This window comes from Telmatherina bonti (genome assembly GCF_933228915.1).
Source record: "Telmatherina bonti genome assembly, chromosome: 10".
NCBI lineage: Eukaryota > Metazoa > Chordata > Actinopteri > Atheriniformes > Telmatherinidae > Telmatherina > Telmatherina bonti.
This window is the reverse complement of record NC_136628.1, coordinates 23,521,363-23,538,745: the sequence shown is the minus strand read 5'-3', so window position 1 is coordinate 23,538,745 and position 17,383 is coordinate 23,521,363. Positions and strand designations below refer to the sequence as shown.

General features: G+C 39.9%; 2 protein-coding genes across 5 annotated transcripts; one reads left to right on the top strand and one right to left on the bottom strand.

The window, feature by feature from the left end:
- The first annotated feature begins 650 nt into the window (after window positions 1-650).
- Window positions 651-2,260, top strand: LOC306761766 (lipocalin). Its single transcript, XM_079248047.1, has 6 exons — window positions 651-797; window positions 1,301-1,440; window positions 1,517-1,596; window positions 1,685-1,798; window positions 1,901-2,002; window positions 2,087-2,260. The coding sequence occupies exons 1-6, from the start codon at window positions 705-707 to the stop codon at window positions 2,104-2,106; spliced, it is 549 nt and encodes a 182-aa protein (XP_079104173.1). The 5' UTR covers window positions 651-704; the 3' UTR covers window positions 2,107-2,260.
- An 85-nt stretch (window positions 2,261-2,345) lies between these two features.
- Window positions 2,346-17,144, bottom strand: LOC306761673 (zinc finger Y-chromosomal protein). Of its 4 annotated transcripts, none has more exons than XM_079247937.1 (9): window positions 16,916-17,144; window positions 13,899-13,995; window positions 13,760-13,825; window positions 13,511-13,639; window positions 12,466-12,615; window positions 8,514-8,642; window positions 8,288-8,422; window positions 7,985-8,125; window positions 2,346-5,042 (listed from the first exon to the last, which is right to left on the bottom strand). In XM_079247937.1, the coding sequence occupies exons 2-9, from the start codon at window positions 13,963-13,965 to the stop codon at window positions 3,742-3,744; spliced, it is 2,118 nt and encodes a 705-aa protein (XP_079104063.1). In that variant the 5' UTR covers window positions 13,966-13,995; window positions 16,916-17,144; the 3' UTR covers window positions 2,346-3,741. The 4 variants fall into 4 exon arrangements, with proteins under 4 accessions (XP_079104063.1, XP_079104065.1, XP_079104062.1 ...); XM_079247939.1 differs by having other exon boundaries at window positions 13,511-13,615; XM_079247936.1 differs by having other exon boundaries at window positions 13,511-13,825.
- Between the last annotated feature and the right edge of the window lie 239 nt (window positions 17,145-17,383).

Below are 17,383 nucleotides of genomic sequence, written 5' to 3'. Positions count from 1 at the left end.
CAGAATATGCCACGAATTTAAAGAAACTAAATGTAAATGTTTCCTTATTTACTGGCAGGACACTAAATGGGGAAAGTTTTATAGAATTTAAACTGGAATAAAGCAGGCCGGTTCGGTGTGTGGTGAAGCAGCATTAGGAATCCCATCTGCAAGAGCATTTGTGTTGTCTGTGTTTTACTATCACAATTGCTGACAAATGAATTTGATTCTGTGGTCTCTGCCATAGAAAGCACTGGAGGGCAGCCACTGCCTTGTTTACCACTTTTAGGTATTGTGTGGTTTTTTTTTTTTTTTTTGTTTTAAATTCCCTATTAAAAGCTCTTATATGACAATTAGAACATAGTCATTTCAATAAGATTAAATATCTGTTATCATCGTAAACTAAATAAAAATGGTTTGTCTATTTTATGTTGCTTCTGTGGATGTTTTCCTGTCAATCACCTCTTACATGGTTGACTGAATTGTGCTCTGGCATGGGCCAAAATTGTTGCAAAACTGTACATGTGTTTGCCCGCAGCTTCACGTGTTTGAACCCAGCCCAGCTCTGTGGATGTGTGGGTGTGTGCTGTCTGGGAGGGAAAAGGTGCACACACTCTCCATTATATAAAGGGTCATCAGGCTGAAGATCCAACAACAGATCTCCAGCTCTTCATCAACGCACCCATCTTCATTAACGCTCGAGTTCACTTTGCTCTTCAGCAGATATGACTTCTGTGCTCATCCTGCTGGGAGCTGTGCTCTGCTCCTTCACGGTTTTTGCTGAAGTCCTACCTCAGTCAGACTTCAACATAGAGGGGGTGAGATCCTTTTACTTTTATCACTTATCTGCAGCTTCAGCATCTGGTAGAGGATACATTCTCATCAGATTTGATGGCAAACTTATAGTACCTTTTGACTTTTGAAAATGTGAGGATTTGTCTGTTCTTGCTGTGGACAGGAAAACAATGAAGGTCCATTTTGTTTTACACATCACATTGACCTAACAATCACCATACTGAAATAACCATGCGTGCCTTTTGTGCATGAAATCAAATTAATATTATTGCATGTTCCTTTACTATTAATCACATGAAGCTCAGCTCATTCACCTGTGTTCTGCATAACCATTGAGCAAGATTGCAGTTTACTGTTGTCTGACAGTGAAATAAACTATATCTCTTGTTCTTTTTTTAAGTTATGTAGTTGTCTTCCCCTCTGTCTTCTACAGCATGATAGTTTTTTTTACTGTTACAGTTAAAAGTTTGATTTTATCGTTGTAGTTGTGTATGTCTGATTCCTATGTTTTTGCTGTTCAGCACAGGTGGCAGGGAAATGGTTCCTGGTTGGATTTGCCACTAACGCTCCGTGGTTTATCAGGCGCAAAGACTCAATGAAGATGGGAACAGCCATGCTCCAACCAACTGCAGATGGGGACCTGGACATGTCATATGCAAGTCTGGGGTGAGTACAACAGAACACACAGGAGGGGAAAAATGTGGGAGTCCGATTATTTAAAGTTTCAACGCTTTCTGTGCAGTTCTGATGGTTCTTGCTGGAGAATGAACAACCTGGCCAAGAAGACTGATGTGCCCGGGAAGTTCACCTATATTAGTCAGCGTGAGTCTACATGCACACATGTAATATGGTAAGACACAAACACGTCCGTTGTTTCTCTGGGTTGAACATGTCCGTTTTATGTTATCAGGCTGGGGCAATAAAAACGACATGACCGTCACTGATGTCAAGTATGATGAGTATGCCCTGGTTTTCACCATTAAAACAAAGGAGGAAGAGATCACCCCTGTCACCAAACTTTATGGTAAAATCACGTCACGATAGCACCATTGATCCATTCCACTCACATGTTCAGTAGTTTAATGCAGGTATACAAACTATAGCAAATTTATATGTGAATTCACAGGACGCACCGAGGACCTGAGCGCTGATGTGATGGAGAAGTTCAGACTGGTCTCCTTGGATGCTGGCATTCTGCCAGAAAACATCATTTTCCTTCCCAAGAATGGTACTTCCCCATTTCTGCAATACAGTCAAATACAAGCAATTTAAGCATTAATTGACTAACTCTACTTTATTTTCTGTTTTTTAGGGGAGTGCCCATCTGTTTGATTTTCTGTCCCAGTCATCAAATTAGCAATGCAGGCTGAGGACCAGACCCCTTGCTGAGAAAACTCATCTATCAAGACCTCTGCTATGAACCAGAACATTCATCCTGGTTTAAATAATATAACTTTTTGCTGTAAATCATTCCAATAACCACCTTTGAACATCACTTGCAAATAAAAACACAAACATCTAAAATAGTTTGCTTTATTATTATTCTTAACAAATACGCCAACATACATCCATTACAACACAGTTCATTTTTTCCGGTTTATCAAGTGTTTACATCTACACGCTTTGTACAGATTTGTATACAAAACAATAATTTACATCCCATAGAAGTCTAGGTACACTTAACTATACAACAAGTTGGAAATGAAATAAATATAAAAACAAAAATGATCACAGGTGTTAACAAATAAAGATAAAAAGCCATAATACATGTACACAACCTGCACCTGGCTTCAGAAGTTGCATCTAAAAAGATATACATTTTCCCTTTCTACTGGCAAAAGGTACATCTGTAATGGTGAGAAAGTTCAGTCCATCGTTTCATACTTGCAGCACCACATATACTGTATGACTCCCACCTGGACCAAACATTCAGATTGGGACATTGATGAGAACTTATTTTGTTTTTTAAACCCAGCTTAACATTGGTATACTGATGCCTGCAGACTGATTTAGCTGTTAGTCAATATGAAAACATACACAGAGGAAAGGGATCGTTTTCATCCAAAAACACAATATGAACAGTTTCAAATGAATGGGATTCAACTCCCCAGTTAGCATGATGGATTCAAAATACTGTCATTTGATGGGCTTCATCTTTACTGCTTTGGGCATTTAGACCAATTTGCAGCACATTTAGACAAAAGGAAATGTTGTACATTTGGCAACATAGTTCATGATTGCACCACATTTTATGTGCATATGGGAGCTTTTATTAACCATGTTAAATTCACTTCTGTGTAAATTCAATGAGCATGATTGCCTGTATATGAAGCTCTCTGCAGTCACCCTTGTGTTTTCATAAACACAACAAAAAGCATTATGTTACAGAGTGGTGGGATCAGAGCACCAGGAAGCACAGACGTTTTTATGTTCGGGTTCCCCCCCCCTAATTTTAAAATCCCTCAGACTCCCTTTCAGACATACATACACAATTTTACAAGTGCTACTGGGAACAGGTTGCTAGTCCATACCTCTGTGTTGAGTACATTTTGACAAAATGACGCAAACATTTTCAAAAAAGAATTACACTTTCAGTTTTAAGACAAATAATCAGGACAATTTTGTGATTGAAAACTGATTGCTACCTGCAAAAATCAAAGATGTGTATCTACAAAAAGACATCTGCACAATCTGCCATGCACACTGTCTCCAGCAAGGGACATGCAGTTAGGAGTGCAAGTCTATGAAGGGGGAAGGGGGCTTGGTTGCTAACTGTCAGAACATTAACTTTATGTACATGTGTTTACATCTGTGAACAAACATTAGGCTGAGGATCAAAAAGAGCAAAACAAGAAAGTGGACTTAAGTGCAGCACACACCACACTGTTCCAGCCTGACTGGTGGTGTGCTGAGGGTGCAGTGACTCGGGTGTTCTTTGTTGTGGTGCACAGTATTTGGCTCGGTCAGTCACTCTGCCTGCACCACGTCCTTGTGGTGACGCATGATATGCTGGTTCTTCTCTGAGGGTCGTCGGAAGCCTTTCGAACAGATCTCACACCGGTGTGGGTAGTCTTTTGTGTGAATGGAAATCACATGTCTCTTGAAACCTGAAGCGTCTCCGGTGCTATAGTCGCAGTACTGGCACTGATAAATTCTCCTCTCTTTTTGTCCTTTGCCAATAACTACAGTCACACTGCTAGCTAAGCTGGCTGCACTAACTCTAGCAGGCGGGCCGGAAGCACTCGACCCGCTAGGTGCAGACTTTTTAGACGTTACAGTGGGAGTGTGCGTCTCTGTCCTTTTAGACTCACTCTTTTCAGGTGAGGCCTGCGGCTCTTTTGTGTGGACAGAGAGGATGTGGCGACTGAGAACAAAAGGGTCTGCAATCTTAAAGTTGCAGTGCCGGCACTGATGGAGTTTCTTGGTACGGTGTGATACTGAGTGCTTTTTAAGTTCAGATGGTCTGTGGAAGCCTTTTCCACACACAGCACATTTGTGTGGATAGTCCTTAGTATGAACAGAGATTATATGGCGTTTTAGGTCACTAGAGTTGGAACTTTTGTGATCACAGTGAGCACAATGGTGGGTCTTATTCTCCTCATGTGTTAGTCCGTGCTGCAATAACTCCTCCTCCTCTGCAAAGGTCTGGAAGCAGCGCTCACATTTGTATGGCATCTCTTTGCTATGCTTAGTCTTGATGTGCGTTTTAAGATTTGAGGAATCTGCTGACTTGTAGTCGCAGTATGGACAGGAATAAGGCTTCTCGCCGGTGTGAGTGCGCATGTGTTTCTTCAGCTCTGAAGGATGCCGAAAACCTTTCCCACACTCCACGCAGATGTGGGGGAAACTTTTGCTGTGACTGGCCAACAAGTGTCGGTTAAGTAGTCCTTGCTCGGCTGTTTCATAGTCACAGAATTTGCATTTATGCATTTTGGTGGGTGGAGGAGGTGGCTGGCTTTTCGGCTCCCGATGGTGGTGTTGCAGTCTGTGTGAGAACAGCATCCCCTGCTGGTGAAACTCCTTGCCACATAATTCACACTCGAAAGGGGCCTTGCTGCTCAGAGCGTGCACCTCCATATGGTTGTGGAGACTGGCTTTCTTGTTGGTGGTGAAGTCACAGTCTGTACACTGGTACTTTTTCCTGGTCAGAACATCCTGGTGGTGATTCTTGGTGTGTCGTTTCAGGAAGCCTCGCGACTTGAACTTCTTACCACAAAGCATGCAGGGGTAAACGGTCAGTGGCTGGCCATATGGACCGATGATGATGGCTAGAGAGGAAAAACAAAAGGAAGGAAGGAATTACTACACAGTTATACATTTCTGTAACAAAAAGCAGGGGGTTTTTAACTTTTACATCTAGGTTGCAATATTAATGAATTAATGTTTCTCCTACAAAGTCTTGTAGCCATGATGGTACCAATGGTGAAATGAAGAGAAGAAATCCTACGTACTGGAAGAAGAGTAAATGTCCTTAACATGTTATCACTTCCCAGCCCTTTGCTTATGACTTTATTAGTCCTGGCATGGCGTGATTTCAAAAACTACATCACAAAGGCAGTTTTTCCTCCTTCCTTAACTGAACAATACACAGTTTGGAATTATATGATGATATGATCATTACTTGGAGTTGTGCATATACAGTGGAATTTTTTTTTTTCCAAACAACAAAAAGCTGTTTTCGTAAACAAGTAAAAGAAGGATAGGAACCACTGGGGTGGGAAATCACATTAAAAAAATGAAATATCAGGATTTTTTTAATTCGCAATTTTAAAAGATTTTTTTTTTTTTTTTTTTTGGTTTGTTTAAAAAAAAATTTTTCCCTATCAAATAAATACAAATAATCCAGTATAAAACTGTTGTCATTTTAATTGTTTTTATTGATCTTTTTACTTGGGCATTATAGCAGCAGAATGGTCTGGCTACTATGTTGTTTGTTCCTGATTGAAATTAAGAAAAATAACTAGCAAAAGGGGTTTTGTACATTTTGTTTGTTTTTAGTCTACAAAAATCAGCAATATCCAAGAGTCGTGAGAATTGCAATTTAAATCGAATCGGCATCCAAAAAAACCTAGAATCGAATTGAACCGGGACAAAAGCATATCGTCACAGCCCTAGGAACCACCACGAATAGAATCTCCCACTAAAAGAGTTCCATTGTGTTTCCTATGGTTTGAAGGATAATAATTTTCTTTCTCACTTAAACTAATTTCATGAGCTTTTCTTTCCTTAAATGGACTTAAAAACCACATCCATGTCATGGAAAAGACGTTTCTGAATGCTCAAACTACTGGTTAAAAAACAGACAATGCTGAATCTAATCATCGAAAGCTGGTCGGACAGTCGTGAATAATCATCTTTAAGGAAAACATGATAAGAATTCAATTCTGAATGATGGTAACCTGATACTACATGAACACTTAGTTTAATAAATTCATAGGAAGTAACTAGCAGCACTTGAGCAATGTTAGATAAAGTAAAACCATTTTAACAAACACGAGGAACACACCCACCATCGGTATGAGATTTGGGAGAAAAATTAAAATAACTCTGAATGAGAATTCAGGTTCCAAACCTTAATTTTTTTCAGAAAGGTATATAAAAAAAAAAAGTCACAGCAAATGTGTGTTGTAATTTGAACTAAAAGGTAGTCCAACAGAAGTGTTTCTCAGTCCAGGTCCTCAGAACCCACTACCCTGTATGTTTTGAGATGCACTCACACTGCTGCTGTTTGCTATGTTTTAAACAGACTGTGGTCCACTTCCACAGATAACATGATTTGCTTTTGAGCCTTGTGAAAACAAACTGCACTCTGACGCAGCCCAGATAAGAACTCTGGGCTGACTGAAAGCCAGGGGTCTTGGTTGGTTTGCAAACAGACTATCCAGTGAGTATCCAAACATAAAGTACACCTAACCACATTAACCATTCAACTGAAGAAAGAGGAAGTGGCGTAGAGTATTGTTTAGGCAGGAGGAAAGGCAAAACCAACATCATATGCTCAGAAAAATAATCATGTTCTGTACATCACAGTATTATTAGGAGTGTAATTTTTCCACTCTGCACCCACCCAAACCTGTTGACCAAACCCAGCCCCTTGATATTTCCCATTGAAAACTGGACTCGACCCACCAACGACCTGTGACCCAACCTGCATGTTGACACAGTATATTATAAATAAACCCCCTTCCATCACCTTCAATTCACATTTTCTTCATTTGTTCATATATTTAACGCCATAGTTTTTTGTTCTAATTGTAAATAAAAACAATGACAAAAAACACACGGTAAAATATATTTGAAGGTTTATTTTAAGCAGAACTTGCTCTTGTGACTTTTAACTGGCAGGATATTGCACTGAACACCTTCCTATAGTCTTATTTTACCACTTAGAGGCTTTATTCGTTTGATTGAGACATTTTTGCATAAATTATGAAATCATCTACCGTCTGCTTTCAGCTGTGTTCCTGAACCACAACCAGAAGCAGAAAAATCTCTCTCACTGGCTCTGTTGGAGCTTATGCTCACGGTCCAGGTAGAACTTCAGAACCATCTCTTTTTTTTTGCTACAGTATTTACAATACAGAGATGGGCCATTTAAGACACTGGTGCTCAAAAGATTTACCTTTTTATGATGAAGGAAGTCATTTAAAATCACTCAAAAAAGGGATTCAGAATGATCTGACCATTTGTTAATTGCAACATTGATTGGTGTTACCACAATTTCAGCAAAAGACATTGAAACCCACCATTAGAGTCGTGTCAGTCTTAATTATTAACAGATAAATTGTAATACTAACTAAATGACCAGGCCAGAAAAGATTTAAACCTCTGTTTATAATTCTATGACATATTGCACATTATGTTAACAGGCTGGTCCACTGATCCACAGCAACACTTGTATTTGTTTTGTTTTTTTTAAATGAGAGCAGAAGACATGACCCAAGCAGAGCAGCACCGGTGCTTTATTTCCCTGTCAGATTGAGTCCATATGAAAAGACCAGAGTAATGAGCGAAACAACAAAGCAGGCAATAAGTTAGCACATTAGGTGGTTGAATGCAAAGTGATCAACATGCATTCAGCCAACAACTGTATTCAGTTAATTCCTCTTTAATAAGTGTAGGTTATATAGGAAAGAAAAAAAAAACCCTTTAGCTTGATGTGCCATTCACATTTTAGTATTAATAAGGTTGTGCTTTTTTGTGCCCTTACCTGTTTGGACCTGTCGAGGCTCTGACCGTCTCTTAGTCTTACTGCGTTGTCTGATTTCATCAACCCCGTCGGATTCATCGATGTGCAGCAATGCGCTGGCAGCACCGTTCCGGTTTTCGCAGCTCTCCGCATCATCTGCACCTGGTGGAGTAAAGAAAGAAAAAAAAACAAGTAGTGTCTTTACTGCAAAAACAAATTAACCCAGCATGTGAAAAGCTCAAGCCAAGACACTCTTGAGATGTGCTTGATGCACAGGCTTCCAGTGTTGTTTTATGAGCAATTTTAATAGACAAGGGTGCTGACCATAAGCAGCTGCCCAGGCCACAGGCATGAAGTCCTTGCTTAGAGACACGCTGTCATACGAGCGGTCGTGAGTTACTGGCTCTTCACCTCCTACCACCACTTCCATATAAACCTCATCAGTCACCTTAGGCCCACCTGTAGATGAGCCCAACATGTACAAATCCAGAAACTAATGACGTTCAGGTTCATGACAGCTATCCCCGCTCTGTGGATGACAGAGACTCACCGTGGTTTCCTTGATTGTGGTGCGAGTCCCCAACAGACTTGTAAACCATCTTCTCCCGTAGCGTTTGGCCTGAAGACTCTGTTAGCACCATGCTCTCTGTGTCACCATCACTGATGTCGACAGATTCTCCTGAAAAACAACCGTTTTTTTTTTTTTTATTCTTTACGCCAAAAGCCTCTTAGTTTCTGCCAGTACTACTTCTGGTTAAGTATTGATCAATACATCGGTCAACCAATATTTATGGCTTTTACTAGTATCGCCATCAGCCAATATATGGGTGCATTCGCTGGTATGCTTTTCCCTGGATGATTTATAGACAGACATCCACAGGCAGCTCTGTGTTGTCTGGGATGCTGCAATCCACATGCAGACCATGCATTATCCTGCCCCACTAGCTGAGTAATAGAAGCCTGCAGCATCAGCCTCAAATTACTAACTTTTAAACTTTCAAAGCATCTTTCAGCTGTTTAACTGAGGTGAAATGTTGCCACACACATTGAAATCAGAGATATAAAGCTTGCAGGTGAGAATGTAAAGCAGGAGTGCTGAATGCCTTGTCTATGAAGCTGCTTGTCGTTGTATTTAGAGAGCTCTTGATGCTTTAAGGCTACGTGTGCATAGCTTGTAAACATTGGTCACAGCTTAAAGTAATGCAGACGTCATTTCGGTTTGGTGGTGTTTGTGGGAGTCTTATTCAGTGACCACCAGGCTGAGGTTCAGATGAGTGTCCTGTGTGTCAGAAGGATTTTAAACATCATCTGATCCACCAGCCTTGGTGGGGACTCAGACAGTGGCAGTGCATGAGGGAAAGCAGTCCCCAGTTCTGCAGGAGGAGAAAATATGTTATCAGCTTCTGCTTTGACTTCTAAATAGCCATTTAGCCTCAGAGTAAATAGTGTAGGGCTGGGCGATATATCGAATATACTCGATATATCGTGGCTAGTCCCCTGTGCGAATATAGAAAATGCCTATATTCGTCATATTCCTGTTGTTTTTAGCTGTGGGCGGGGTTTCCTCACTCCTCCTCGACTCTGCACCGCTTTGTACATAGAGTTAAAGCAAGCGCACCTAGTTACGTACATAACGTGAGCTACGTGCTACGTCATGAGAGGCAGCGTGGAGCCACTTTCTCGCTAAATTTGGCGACTTTTTGTGAAAAGCGACTAGCGACAAATCTAGCAACTTTTACTGGAGTTATTGGAGACTTTCCTGGTGTTTTGGCGACTGACTTTAAAGCGCATATTGTAAAGTTATTGTCACGAACGAGAGTCTCTCCCCGTCCTAAAGCACTCAGTCGCTCCGGCTGCAGCTGCAGCCAGTCAGAGGAGCAGAGAGGAAACCTGCACGACTCCACCTATAGTCACAATGAACAGCCAAATCCGCCACTGACCCCGCTCTGGATTATAGAGTGGGACGTAAATTGCAAAGTTTTTCACGTCACGCAAAAATAATTAATTATATTTGATTACATTCACAGCCTCTGTCACTTACTCACCTCATCCACAGTGTGTGTGTGACAAGCATATTTATCTAGCTCGTCATGTCTCTAGAAAGTACAGAAAGGAGTGGGAATCAAATCCTGAATTAAAAGCTGGCTGAAGCAGTTTATTGGAGACGATACGAGGACATTCTACCTGTATTATAAGACTGATGTCTACGCTAAACTCTGCGATTAAAAGAAATACACGACAACTCAAAAATGTATCCATAAAGCAAAGCCTTATAATAGTTCATCATTTGAAAAGTCACCCCCTAGAGCACCTATTTTCATACGTTGCATTTATTACATCATGCAAAGGCACTTTATTTTGTTTTAAAATGACATGTTTCTGCCACTGCTTTAACTGTTCAATAAATACAGTTTTGATAAGTTTGCTTCGTTACAATTTCATCCTTTTGGCATGAATGTTTAAAATCAGCATATCTTAATGCAGTATGAGCAATTATGTTTTAATGGAGACACAAAATCATCTTACAGATGTGATTGTATGCACCAAAGCATTAATTCAAGGCTGAGGTAAATATCAAAATATATATCGTATATCGTGACATGGCATAAAAATATCGGGATATTACTAAAAGGTCATATCGCCCAGCCCTAAAATAGTGTATATTGTCACGACAGTATAATATTATTGCCTTATCTCCACAGGATGGCAGCATGCATGTGGTTGACAGAACAGCAGTGAATCATGAACTCTGCAGGACGTTCCTCAGCAGAAACATGTTTGAGCTGTTTGGGTTTCTGTGCACTTCTTCATGATGTAGACATTTAGTCCTAAAAGGTCCAGTATGATTTAAAATCCAACATGCCTCCATCTCTTTATACCACCCTTTACAAAGTACTTCCACATCATGTGATCCAGAACTACAGAAATCTAAACACAGAATGGTGCAAAATCCCATGCAATGCAAATGAGCACATGTGGCCAAAATAGGTAGAAATGATATTTCCTGTGCATAGTTTTTGGAAAAGTCAGGGACTAGTGAGCTGTCAACTTCTTGGCCATTCTTGTGTTTAATGCATGTGATGTATACAAAATACAGATTTAGCATTATTATATATTCATCACTCCAGATCTGAAGTGAAGGTGAAGTCAAAGTGACCATTTCTGTTAGGTGCAGTCCAAAGCCTTGGTTGAGAATCAGACTTTTTGATTAGAAACAACAGATCATTTAGCAAGGTAATCAAATGCGGTATAGGGAGGGGAAAGTCCAGAACAGGCATATGAGACGTATGAACCCCACCAACATGATGCATTGCACTCACAATTTGGGTAATATTAATGCAAGATGATACCACAAGATAAACATTGACTGATGCTGATCAGTGTCTTGTTTATCCTCTTCAAGGAAAAGGCAGAGCAGAAATCAAATCTGGCGTGGCAACATGTCAGTCAGCCGACTCCGGGAAACGGCTTGGTGAAATGTATGCTGTTTATTTCTGAGCACGTACTATTATTTCTATTTATGCTCAAAGACACACTGCAGAACTTTTGCCATTTCCGCTGTCACGTGCCACGTATCGACAGCTAATTCGGCATCCATCTTGCATCCAACCTGACCTGTTAGCTCTCTCCAGCCAGCAAAAGACAATCTTACGATGACCCTTGATTGTCCCTTTCTCTCTTAATTTTCTTGCGTTTCTTTGCTGAATCAGTGGCATTGCGTGTTCAAAACAGCCAGTTCCTTTATTATAAAGTGAAGCAAAATGTCACGTCACATCCAGGACATAAAAGTTTGATAGTGTAATTTCTCAGCCTCAGAATTCTGCTGGACAGCAGCGGCTGTAGAAATGCACATGATAGATGTCACAGTGTAAGTCTGGGACACAGAGTTTTATGGTAAAAAAGTTACAGGATGAGTCTTTACATTTTTATTTTCAAAAACAATTCTTGAAGAACTCTTGAAAAATTACGAGCACTGAACTCTTTTTGAGTAGTTTTCATAAAATTCAGCCAAGATTAAGCTATTACATGCTACTGTGTGTTTTACTTCATCTTACCTATTTTACCTCACCTTTCTACCTCTTTTTACTATTTGTTACATTTTATGTTATAAAAATGTTTCTTTTTTATTGAGAAAAAAATCCTTGAAATGTTTATCAATTTGTCATTTCTACTATGTAAATTGAGAGATAAAAGACAGTATCAACTCAAAATATCGGCCTAACACAATCAGCATCAGCTATTGGCTTAGGTTGACGAAACAAACAAACAAACAAATTGCATCAGCTCTTAAAATACTACATATCAGTCAATTCCTACTGCTAGTTCATTACTAGTGTAACAACATCAGTTTTAGACTTTAATAATTATATTTAATAGATTGGGAGGGACACAGCATGAAGAGATCAGAAATAAAATATCAAGACACTGATTATTTGTGTATTGTAAGCTAGCATGAAACAAAGAAATCAAAAGTTACATCAAGTCAAACAACTACATCTCACCCATGTCGTCCTCTCCAGAATCAGCCTTGAAGATGTAAACCTTTATAACCTCCTGCCCATCTTCATCCTTTTCCACTTCCTGGTCCTCCACAGCTCCCTCGACTGTTACCTCTGTTCCATCCTCAGACACCATTTTACCAGCTTCATCCACTAGTGAAGGACATCCAAAATAGTTTGTCAGAGACTGTGTAAGTTCAGCCACACATGATAAATGCCTACAAATGGCAATTAGTTCTTAAACTTTCTTCAAAAACTTATCTGAATGTTACTAAGTTAATTCATAACTCCAGAACCATTGGATTTTATGCAATGCTCATGCAAAGTCTGTAACATTAAACATTTTAAACTTTGCCTTAAAACATCATGCACTATATACATTGCCTCTGTAGTCTACACAACACCTGCATTCACACATTAATGGGAAAATATAAAAAGGTAATGGTATTAGATAAAACTGAGGACAAAACAAAAAGGAAATATTGGAATAAAGCTAGACCAAATTTTATGCATTGTTTTCATTATGACCTGAAATAATCTGAACCAACATAATTCCAGATTGATAACTGAGATTTATTCTAGATTGACTTTAGCAATCCATCAATTACCTAATCAAAAACCATGAAATTTTCTGTATTAAAAATGTCACTGAAGAGAGACGACGGACACACAAGACCATTTACACCAAAGGTGTCCAAGTTCGCTCCTCGAGATCTACCGTCCTGCAACTCTTCTCCAACACACCTAAATCAAATGAATGGCTTGTCACCAGGCCTCTGCAGAGCAAGATGACATGCAGAAGAGGAATTCAGCTATTTGATTCAGATGTGTTGGAGAAGAGACACATCTAAAAGCTGAAAGATGGTAGATCTCGAGGACCAGACTTGGACACCCCAGATTTACATGTCATTCAACAGCTTGTTGTTTTGGGGGTTTTTTTGTATCCAATTTAAACCATAAAGCTTAGAACTTGTGTTTTAAACCCTTTTTGGATTGTTTAATCTGACTCGCTCAATTTTTTATCTACTATCCAGAATAGTAAACTTACAGGATATCATTAGATAATCTCCACAGCCATCTTGGTCATCCTCTTGTTGATCTGGGTCGAGCCCATCTTCTGGGATGTCACCCATGGCAACACCTTCCTCCTCACCTTCCAGAGCCATGACACAGGTTTCTACAGCGACATCTTCATCTTCATCGCAGTGCACATACTCAGAAACCACATCTTCAACAGCATCCTGGATGACTAGCTCATCGGGGGCAAACCTGTGAACTGCCATGCCTTCGCCCTCACCTTCTGACACCAACACTGTTTCTTGAAGTTCCACAACAAACTCCTGCCCGTCAGCACCACCCTCATCTGGAAGAAGAGGGTAGGCCAGTTAGCATAATCTTATGATAGGAAAATTCTTCAAATAAGCAAGACTTATTACCCGATCCGTGTATTATAATTTTTGGCTCTTCAGAATGTATTGAAAGCCTGGTGACATCCTCATCCATTGTCCTCACACTGCATTTGTTACTGGAGAGCTGAAATAAAAAAAACAAAAAAAGGCTTAAATCACTGCTTAACAAAAGGTAATGGAAACAAAGCTGAACAGACAGTGCAGGCTTCTGCCATATGAATTATTAATTCATAAGTATTTATGTTGTTAATCGCAAAAATTGCCTTTTGTATGAATATGTACACAATCAGAAAAACTGACCACAGAACATCCAACTAAAATGTCTCATGCAATGTACTGCATCCTAATGTCTTTGTGAGTATGATATGATGACTAACGCAACCAAATCTGCACAAAAGAAATTATCATTATTTAAAGGTCACTGAAAGAAACAAGTTTGATGCCACAGAATGCAGATATGATCGAGACTAGCACTGTTTATTAGTCTATGGCTCAAGTATTTTCTTTCAAGATGTAATCTGGGAATGTCAGAATGACACTATTACTTGAAGCTGGTGGAAGAAAAAATGTGACATGAGATGCTCACATCACATTATGTCTAACCAATCTCTATGAAGTTTTTTGTGAGTACATAGTAGCCAGTATCTATCACTGCAGAATAAACAAATAGAAAAACACAAACAAAGCCCTCGATGAAGTAACAAGAGAACATATTATCACTTTTGTGGGAGTCGTCTTGTTGGATTCCATCCCTCAGCTACGCTTTTGCAACCAAAGTGATTATTTATTGCAACAAATTGTTTACTGTAGACAGCTTACTTTTAATAGTGCACAACCACAGTATGGTAAGAATATAGAGAACTGAAAGTCACAAATTAATGTTAAAATACAATTACCAAACAACTGTGAGCACAATTTGGCTAAATAACAGCAGCAGCAAAAAACAAAAAACAAAAAAAAACAAAAGGGCTACTCAGTTCAGTCCTATTAGGACCGCATTCCAGCAGGTTTTCAGTGCATCCCTGCTCCAACACACCTGACTTGAATTGACTCAGATCCAACAGCTTATTGAATTCTGCTTAATGACTCTTTAATCTGTATCAGGTGTGTTGGAGCAGGAAAAAATTTAAGCCTGTAGGACTGCGGTCTGCAGCAGCACCTTCTCTATTTTCTGTTAACCTTTTGTAGGTTCTGATGCTGGTTAATACCTGAATAAACTGTCTGCTCATCATAAGGTGCATGTGTAGAGCTCAACTCCTACTAGGCATAGAGGTATAAAATGTAAAAATGCTAATCATTTAAAACTGTCTTTTATCAATTACAAATCTAAATCTTGCTGTCTTATACATTGGATATTGTGTACTTAGGTGGCTGCTTAAATCAAGCAGAATCAGAGTCTAATGTCAACTATTCCACCTTTCTTGATAAAAAAATAAAATAAAATTTAAAAAAAAAAAGGGGGGGGGTGTCCCCAAAACTAACTTTTTTTCTTTCCCTGCATTCACAGCTACTGAGCACCACAAGCTAGCACATCAGCCATATTTAATTTACACCTTAAACTTCTTGATCAATAAAATAACACTGGTTACATTTTCAGCAACCACGCCATTTGTTGTATTGCGTTTTGAGTTTTATTAAGCTTTCTGTTAATAATTTCTGTTTCTCTACAGAGAGTTTCATTCATGTTGATACAAACATTTAGACTTGTAAATTTCATTCATCTTCAACTTTGTGGAAATTCTAAGATACCAATCTAGTGCAAAATGATTACTTAGTAATCAAGATGCAACAAAAAGACATGTTTGAAGATGTCTGGCATCTGTGATGAAGGACAACTCATAAAATGACCTATGGAATCACTGACATGGGTGCATCACTACTTGAGTGACCAAAATTTAACTAAGAGACTTACAGTCTAATGCTGTCATCATACTGATTCAAGTGAGATCATATGCTTCTTTATTTTTTTATTGACCACTTAAAAATAAAAACAAAAAAAGGAAAAAACAGTCTTTCTAATGCAAATAGCATTTGCATGGGAGAGGTACAAGCCAAAAAGGCTTATAACACCACCACTCCCAACAGAACAGAATGTGTGACGATAACAAGCAACAAAAAAAACACAAAAAAAAACCAGAAACACTGCGTGCCACAAAACAAGGGGTGCAGAGATGTAAACAGAAACCTATGCAACCGAGGTGCCGTTTAATTTCCACTCAATGCACCATCCCCCCACCTCCAAATGGGAAAAAAAAAGATGACAACGGTGTGGAGAAGTGGCGAACTGTACTGTATCAGTGTACTAAAACATAACAATGGCGCATTATAACCCTACAACTCCAAGGCTAGGTTTACTCTTTATGCATGTGCGTCTGCTCAAAACAAACCTGAAGAGATTAATAACGTAATGTCTCCGACTGACCACTGGAGTAATGTTAGCACTGATTTCACATGCAATGGCTGGCTTTCACATCTTAAAGTCTCGCTTGGTTATGGCTGGTTGCACCAACATATTAACCGTATGTATTTACCAGAATAAAAAGCAATACTGTGATAAATGTAAATGTGTGGAGCTTTATGGAGACTGCTCACATGGGGAAGGCTAAACATGCACCTTTTCTACAAACCAGTCCTCATCACACCAGCAGCCGCCATTTTGTTAGCTTAGTGTCTGGACAAATGCTAATTATAACATTTAATGAAAATGCTCTTCGACTGTATAAAAATGAACTTCGCGACTCAATGGAAGTTTTTATTGCACATTAATTGTATAATCAAGAAGTAACAAAAGTGGGACAACGACTGAACGCAATGACATGCTTATTTTTCGGCAAGTTGGCTAGCTAAGCGAGTAGGCCTGCTTTACCGATCATGGCCTCTGTGAGGCCCGAGAAGAAAAGGCCCAACCCAATGCGGCCTTTCGATGACAATAAAGAATTAAATCGAAATGCCCAATGCATGCACAAACAAACAACCAGGGACACAAAAGCATGCAAACACAGTTCTGACAACGAGAGTCCCAGGAGCAGAAATAACCCGCGTACCAGATTTAGGCTGCAGGGATGCCCTCGGTCCGCTCCACGGCTTCCCAGGCCGCCTGGTTCCCCCAGACTCGGGCACGATTCAGTCGGGAATTTTGTGTTATTTGGGCGGGCCGGAGAGGAGCAGAGAAGGAGGGGTTAGGGGATTGTGTCTGGAGCACCGCTGAAAACGAAGCAGGACGTCTGGAGCCAGATCTTGTCATGCTACAGCCCCCCGCTCCTCCAGCTCCGAGGCCGCCGTCAGCACGACACGTCACAGCCCGAGAGCGGCAGGAAAATGCGGAAGGGTTGAGGTGGAAATCACCCGAAAGGCACCAAACAGGCCATAATCTGAGGACTCCTGTTCAACTGGGTTATGTCAAACCGTGCACTGTCGTGTTCATTTTCATTTGTTCAAACCCAGGGGCCAAAGTAGCGAAGGGAGAACTGCTCTACTTCCCCCCCAAACTGCAGACTGGTGGACAAAGGCGA

Bases quoted from the DNA above. Each gene is read 5' to 3' on its own strand.
- LOC306761766 (XM_079248047.1), top strand. From the start codon at position 705: ATGACTTCTGTGCTCATCCTGCTGGGAGCTGTGCTCTGCTCCTTCACG. The intron at 1,441-1,516 runs GTGAGTACAACA...CTTTCTGTGCAG, and splicing joins ATGTCATATGCAAGTCTGGG to TTCTGATGGTTCTTGCTGGA. The intron at 1,597-1,684 runs GTGAGTCTACAT...TTATGTTATCAG, and splicing joins GTTCACCTATATTAGTCAGC to GCTGGGGCAATAAAAACGAC.
- LOC306761673 (XM_079247936.1), bottom strand. From the start codon at position 13,965: ATGGATGAGGATGTCACCAGGCTTTCAATACATTCTGAAGAGCCAAAA. The intron at 8,126-8,287 runs GTCAGCACCCTT...TTACTCCACCAG, and splicing joins GGCCTGGGCAGCTGCTTATG to GTGCAGATGATGCGGAGAGC. The intron at 5,043-7,984 runs GTAAGGGCACAA...TTTCCTCTCTAG, and splicing joins GCCTCGACAGGTCCAAACAG to CCATCATCATCGGTCCATAT.